At 45.1% G+C, this 7,677-nt stretch overlaps 1 protein-coding gene across 1 annotated transcript in view; it reads left to right on the forward strand.

Moving 5' to 3' along the window:
* Window positions 1-5,637, forward strand: part of EXOSC7 (exosome component 7) — a 53,838-nt gene extending 48,201 nt beyond the window's left edge. The window contains exons 7-8 of the mRNA XM_006868784.1: window positions 1,549-1,704; window positions 5,407-5,637. Of these exons, the coding sequence (XP_006868846.1) occupies window positions 1,549-1,704; window positions 5,407-5,511 (261 nt within the window). The 3' untranslated portion in view covers window positions 5,512-5,637. The remainder of the gene's footprint in view (window positions 1-1,548; window positions 1,705-5,406) is intronic.
* The last annotated feature ends 2,040 nt before the right edge of the window (window positions 5,638-7,677 follow it).

A 7,677-nucleotide genomic window follows, 5' to 3' on the forward strand; every position in this document is an offset into this window, starting at 1 on the left:
AAGAAACATACATGTGCACTTTAAAAACAAAGTCAACAATTTGGTCATATGAGAAACTACCACCATGAGGAACTTCTCTTCTTTTTAATTGAAATATATGATGGAGCCACAGGAACACAGAAGTGGGTTCAGAGTAATAATAACCAGAGTTCGTTAAGCTCCTTCAGTAAAGCACCTTGAATGCCTTCTTCCTATATTTTCCTCAGTTCTGTGAAGTCTGGGGTGATTGACTAGTAAGACCTTAGTCCTGTCACCGGCCCTACTTCCTTGAGAGTTATCATCCCCAGTGTGGGCCTCATTGTCCACATCTATGAAATGAGTGAGTTGGAGCAGGTCTTGGGTGTCTAATATGTCAAGTGTGGTTTTTGTTAGCATAGAGGCCTGTAGGCCTGCCAGCTGGCATATGCTGACTAGCACTGCCCAAGGTTAGGTAAACAGGCCTGTATTGGTTGGGATTGTCACTGATTCCACACCGAATTCAATATGTACCATTGACCACATCAGATTACATTGCATTGAAATCACCTCATGAACCTGTATGGTGAAGCTTTCAGACACAGGCATGTTGGGTGTCTGTACTTGGCTTGTTCTTCAGCAGTCCCTGAGCCTGGACCCTTTTGACTTACCCTTTTCATCAGTGAAACATTCATGTAGCCTCTTGCATGAATTTCCCCTGTCTGCCCTGCTATTGGAGTCTTGGTGTGGCACTGTAGGATAAAGCATTGGACTGCAAAGTTGGTTTGAGCCACAAGGTCAGTAGTTCAGACTCACCAGCTGCTCCATGGAAACCCTATACAGAGTCGCTATGAGAACCAACTTAACAGTACTTAACAGCAACAACAACATCCCCTTTATTACAGACCCTTGCTATAACACAAATACCACAACTGGGAACTGGGTGACTTTAAAGAACAGAAATTATTTTCTTAAGTGTTAGAGGCTGAAAGTCCAAAGCAGGGTCTTGACCATGTTAGTTTCTTCTTTGTCAGTAATTTTAGGATTTCATTGTCTCTTGGAGATCCCACACGACATCTGTCTTCCCCAGTGTGTGCATACCTCTATCTTTAATCTATTCTTTTTTGAACTCAGAAGTGATTAGGTTTAGGACTCACCCTACCCTAATACACCCTCATTGACAAATCAAAGAAAACTTTTAAACAAGGTAATACACCCTCATTGACAAAACAAAGAAAACCATTTTAAACAAGGTTATACCCACAGTATAAGGATTAGAATTCCATACATATTTTGGGTGACACAATTCAGGCTATGATACCAGGGGCCCCTGACTTGATTGGCCTCTCAGCTATGGTTCTAGGCATCTCCCCTTGTTGCCATTTTGTGTTTCTGTTACAGTTCTCCCACTGTGGCCTGTGATAGGATTGTTGAACATTCTGTTTAGATGTATACACTTGAGCAGAATCAAACATATGATCTTGAGTGGGTGGTGCGGGCTCTTCACCTGATGTCAATATCCTGCCATGAGGTGGTACGTGGCAATCGGGATGAATGATACACATATGTTTGCTGTACTGCCCAACTTTGCAGATCGGTTACCGGCACGTGGTAGATGCCACTCTTCAGGAGGAGGCCTGCTCCTTGGCCAGCTTGCTGGTGTCTGTGACCAGCCAGGGAGTTGTGACATGCATGAGGAAGGTGGGGAAAGGTAGCCTGGACCCAGAAAGCATCTTCGAGATGATGGAGGTAAGGCTGTGTTTCTGAGGTAGGTTACATCCTGTCCCTAGACTTGGTACTTGGTGAGTGACTAGCATGAACCAGGGGTCTGTATATGTAGCCAAGGGGTGGTGGTGGGGGGTGGGGTTGAGACTGGGAGACAAAGAACCTACAGTAACAGTTACTTATCCTCAGTAAGGAAGGCCCCTCACCTCTCTGATTCCAGGATTCACATTTCTAAATGAGAATGTTGAAACTGGATAAAGAGTCATGTGTAACTCCACAATTCGAAGCTTTTGTGATTTGACAAGGGAGTGGAATTCCTGGCTGGCTGCTTCCTCTTCCTTGAAGGGAGTGATGAGTACTGGTGGAGTCAGGGGCCTGCAGGGTGACTGTGTCCCTCATTCTTCACTAACCTGGAGGTGCTGAAGTAGAGATAAGTGAGAATGGGGTGAAACCCTCCTGTCCTCCTCGGGTCCCCTCAGCCCATCTGGCAGCACCATAAGGGCACTTTTCTAGGTGCTCTGCACTCATTGGTCACTGCCCCTATCTCCCTCACTGGCCTGGAAGTCCTGGAGGGACGGACACAAAGATCATTGTTTAACAGCAAGTATGGACACAGAGATCACTGTTAAATAGTAAGCAAGCTATCCGCCTTTTTCATCTATAAAAACAAGGACTTTTTACAAAAGCATTGAAGCATTTTATGTCGATGTCGTCTTACTTAATAGAACAAAACAGGTGGTGTGTATAACACTGAAGACCAGAGCATACAGGGACTCTGAAGACATGCTCCCCAGGCTGCAGATCCTGGCCATTGTGACACTTGATATGTCTCTCCCAGAAAATGATGAGAATAGTAGTATCTAGTGTAGTACTTGCCACTGTTAATACAATTCAGTGAGGGTGTAGGCATGAAGCACATGGCACAGTATTACTACATTGTGAGTGCTCATTACTGTTACTCTGTGTGCTCCATTAAACACCCTAATTCAGGAGTCCACAGCTGTGCATGGCAAGGAGTAGTCTTCAGTAGTCCTAGGCAACTATTAGTGTCCTTATTACAGATGAAGAAATGAGGCCTCAAATCTCATAATTGCTGGTGCTGGGATTCAGTCCTGGCTGTGCTTCAGTGCCCCAACTCGCAGTTACCTTCAACTCCATGGACAGGAAACCAAAGTCCTGTCCAGTGAGCTGAGCCTCATTCTCCCCTGGGGTCTTGTACAGGGACTCAGCATTCAGGAAATGCCTCTTGTGAACATTTAGCCCCTATTTGATGGACTTTGACAGTCTTTGGTGCTGTGGGTTAATGTGCTGGACTGCAAAGTCAGTTTGAACTGCAAGGTCGGCTGTTCAAGCTCCCCAACTGCGTCTCAGAATCCCTATACAGAGTCACTATGAGTCGGCACTTAACAACCAACTCCACGGCACTTAACAACAACAACAATGTTAATGGAGTCCTGGTGTGGCACCATAGGATAAGCACATGACCTAAAGATTCTCTTGAACCACAAGGTCAGTGGTTCAAACTCACCAGCCGCTCCTCAGAAACCCTATACAGGGTCGCTATGAGTCACAACTGACTCGATGGCACTTAACAACAACAACAGTGTTATGGTAAGAACCTGTCCAAAGTCATTTGGAACTTAACCTTGACTTCCCATTCAGCCTTTGGATTGAGATCTTTTCTAAAGTTTTCAGTGTTACTTGGAGTCTCATCCCATGTTAGGGACCTGGGGAGAAGACACACATCTTCATGGGAGGGTTGAGACCTGTGACCTGGGCCTGGGTGTCTTTCTTACTATCATTGTTGATAGTGGAACCAGTGGCAGAGTGGAATTAATGTCTGTGGGAAGACAGACATGAAGAAGTCAAACAATGTATTACAGTAGGCAAATCTGCAGATGAACTCTAAAGTGTTCAGGAGCAAAGATGTCAGTTTGAGGATTAAGATGGGCCTGACCCAAGCTATGGTTATTTCAGTAGTCTTATGCATGTGAAAGTTAGACATTGAATAAGGAAGACTCTAGAAGAATTGACGTTATTTGAGTTGAGAAGAACAAGTCTTGGTCTCCCAGCAGAACAAACAGGTCTTTGTCAGAAGAATAGCCAGAATGCTCTTAGAAACCAGGATGGGGAGACTTCATCTCTCCTACTTCAGACGTGTTATCAGGAGGGACCAGTCCCTGGAGAAGACCATCATGCTTGGTAAAGTGGAGGATCAGCAAAACAGAAGAAGACCCCCAAGGAGATGGACTGCACAGTGGCAGCAATAGTGGGCTCAAGTATAACAACTGTGAGGAAGGCGCAGGGCCGGGCAGTGTTTCGTTCTCTTGTGCAACAGTCACTATGAGTCAGAATCGACTGAACGGCACCTGACAACAACATTCTTAGAATAGCTCAGAAGCCAGAAGATGAACAGTTTCTCAGAGCAAGATTTGTGTGTATTGGGGTTTTTTGAGGAGGCCTTTAGATCTGTTGGGTAAGGGCAGATTACTAAATTAGCAGGTTGCCTGAAACTTCTTGACCTGCAGATCCATTAGCCCCTCTTTGCATGGGAATAGCACCAAAGACCTCAAAGACTTTGGTCACACCTGAGCAGTTCTATTCACAGGTGAATTACAAACTGCTTATTAAATGTGTTCTTGGCACCATCTGCTCCCTCATCACACAGATTCTGGATTCTCTGTGGCTTCCCTCTGCCTCGCACACAGTGCAGTATGAATTGGCTATTAACCCAAGTGTCGCTTTGATTGACAACTTTGCTGCTTGTCCTAACAGCAGCAAACATGCTAAATAACACTATTTGCTCTGAAAGGTAGGGATCACATTAGAAGGTCCTGGATAGAGAGGGAGAAAATATGGGAAAGACTAGACTTACTGGTCAGATAGAGACTAGTGGAACCCTAAAACTATGGCCTTTCATCATCACCCTTCAGGTCTGGAACTGAACTCACCCCCATGGCTCAATTGTCATCCAGGGAATAGATAGGTAAAATGGGTGGGGTGGGGGCAACAACACTAGTGAGGTGTGCACACCATAGAATCGTCAACCACTGGAGATCAGGGGCAGCATTTACCCAAGGACAACAGTTAGAAGGGTTGGGAAAGGAAGAATGGAAATAAGAAAGATGGGAGGAAGTTGGATCAGTGGTGTTACACTGAGGGGACTGCAGTCATGGAGATGAAATGAAGTGAATGGCTTGTTGAACCTAAAACTGATGATCTGCTCTGTAAACCTTCACTGAATTCACAATAAAACATTAAAGAAAAACAACAACAAAAAGAAGGCTAAGTGTGGGCTTATGGCTGCTTCCTGCCTAGGGATCTGTGTCTTTTTTATGAGTTGGAAGGTTTTCCAGATTGTAACCATTAAGTTGTTAGGGTTTGGGGTTTGTTTCTGTTTTGTTTTCATCCAGTTAAATCCTCTTGTTGTTGTTGTGTGCTGTGGAGTCGGTTCCAACGCATAGTGACCCTGTACAGGGTTTCTGAGGCTGTAAATCTTTACGGGAGCAGAAAGCCTCATCTTTCTCCCGTGGAACAGCTGCTGGTTTCAACCTGCTGACTATGAGATTAGCAGCCCGATTTGTAACCACTATGCTACCAGAGCTCCTTTAAGTCCTCTTAGGCAGGCATAATGTGTAAACGTTGGGGTGGTAAGCTAGCAGTAAGGGAAGACCGTGAGTTTGCTTTACCATCTGGTTGTGCTCTTCCCCCTTCCCTGTCCTGCAGACTGGCAAGCGAGTGGGCAAGGGGCTGCACGCCTCCCTGCAGAGTGTCCTGCACAAGGAGGAAAGCCTGGGGCCCAAGAGACAGAAGGTTGGCTTCCTGGGCTGACTGCGTATCACTCCCTCAGCACTGGATTGTTTTTTACTTTTCCTTATACACAGAAGTTTGTATATATTTTTCTTAACTGTTAATGAGTTTAAGGCAATATTTGTACATTAAAGTCTATTTTGTGGTCTGGCTGGAGTTCTTCATTGTCACCTGGGTGAGCCCTCAGGATGTCCATCCCTGCCTTGGGAAGGATAACCAAACCCAAGGTCAGTTGCCAGGGGAGAGGCTCTCCCATAATGAAAGTTGGGGTTTTAAATGCTAGGAAAGGAAATGTGGACTTTAGCCTTTAGTCAATGAAATACTGTTGATATTTGTATAAAGTAGATTTGTATTTATGGGAGATTCACATCTCCCGCCTCAGGAATTCAAAACAACAGCAAACAAGTGAAGGCCTGGCAGAAAATAGCAGAAATACCTATAATGTGCATTTAATAATTTTTTCCTTTTCTGCGGAGCTTTCAAAATAAGAATCCCAAGGAAAAGTGAATTTACCATGTGTGTCTGGATGCTTCTGGAGGAGTAGGGAGGAGGCACTCTGCCCCAGGTACAGATTCAGACCTGGCTGGTGAGCCCGCCCTCCCTTCCTACCAGAGCCATGTTGGCCTTTAGCCCACCGTTCTTATCACTCTGTTTGAAATTGTTTAGTGTTTTATAAACACTCCCTGTTGTTTGGTAAGATTCGTGTTGTTTTTTCCAGCAGTAAGAAGGCTGCTGAATTACTGAGCATACCTTCTCAGCATACCTTCATACTCTGGGGGTTAGGGGAAAAGCCATTCTTAATGGCCCCAGAAGGCTCTTCCTATATAAGCCTTCACTCAAGTCACAACGCTGTGTGTTGGGAATTAAGCCTATTCACAGGGTGAGCAGTCTTTGTTTTTTTTCTAGGAGAATTGAAACACCCAAATCAATCTTAAGGAGCCCTAGGGAAGGAGTGGATTCAGGGAGAGTATTTTCAGCTGTGGCACTTCTCTCTGCAGTTCAGTTAGGCACATAGGGTAAGGAGTTAGGAATTTATCACCTAATGGAAAGAACATAATGTGAGTGAAGCTCTTGCAGATGGTTCCAGAGGTCCTGGCGTGGCCTGGCCAGCTCCTTAGGAGAGAAACAGCTGCTGAGACGGGCCTACTGGGATATTTTCTGCCTAAACAGAACACTTCTGTGGTTTCTGTAGTGAGTGTTGCTCCAGGCACTATGGATAGCTAGTGCTCCTGATCAGAAACCTGGTTGATTGCCCACAATGAAACTTTGGCAGTGGTGGTGCAGAGATGTAGCTAGAGTGTGAGTAAAGTCTGATGGAGTCTTAGATTTCGTGTCAGTGAATCATTCTCAAATGCATACATTAGAATGGGTCCTATCACATGTGAAACTCAGCTAAGCTGCATTTCCCTACAACAGACAAGACTTTGTTGGGCCAGTTGTATAACAGCTTCACAGCTGGGCTGGCTGGCTAAGCAGTTACCGTGAAAACAAAGGAGAACTAGATGCTAGAATCTGCCTCTTAACTTATCCCATTCCTATCTTTGAAGGCTATTTTTATATGTAAAATGTAAACCTCACAAATAAGACTCACAAAGAGCAAGGAAGTTCTAGGAGAGACATTTATTGGAAATTCTAGCTCAGAATAATGACAGAGAAACCTGAAGACAGACTAGCAAAGACTTGGAAAAGTACTGTCAGCAACAACACAGAATACCAGACCAAGCAGGCTCAGGGGATGGTGCCAGAACTCTGAACCACATGTAAAGGAATATTCAGAAGGTTGGAAGGCTTACAGCTAAGGTATTTTGTAGCAGAAGCAAAAATCCATTGCTTTCTAATTCAAGACACTCAGCTGCTCCCGGAGCCACCATCTTGCATGAGACCAAGTGGGGGAAAGATCAGAGCAGCCATGGATGCCTGACAGAACTGCGGAGATAAAGGTGTGGACATTCTTTTTGGGGGGATATCTGTTCATTGGTCTTTCGCTGTCTGCTCACCTCCATTCTGGTGACTAGAGGGGGTGCCTGAATGAGCGGACACACCACACCCACCCCCGGAGGGTACTACTAAGCACGTGCACAGATCTCCTTGAAATTTAAAGTGACAGACTCTACTTAAAACCAAACAGCCACAGCTGGCCCTGAACTGTTTATCACTAGGAAAAAGGCCTGAATGGGGATTGTGGAG

Source organism: Chrysochloris asiatica, unplaced genomic scaffold (genome assembly GCF_000296735.1).
Source record: "Chrysochloris asiatica unplaced genomic scaffold, ChrAsi1.0 scaffold00124, whole genome shotgun sequence".
Taxonomy (NCBI): Eukaryota; Metazoa; Chordata; class Mammalia; order Afrosoricida; family Chrysochloridae; genus Chrysochloris; species Chrysochloris asiatica.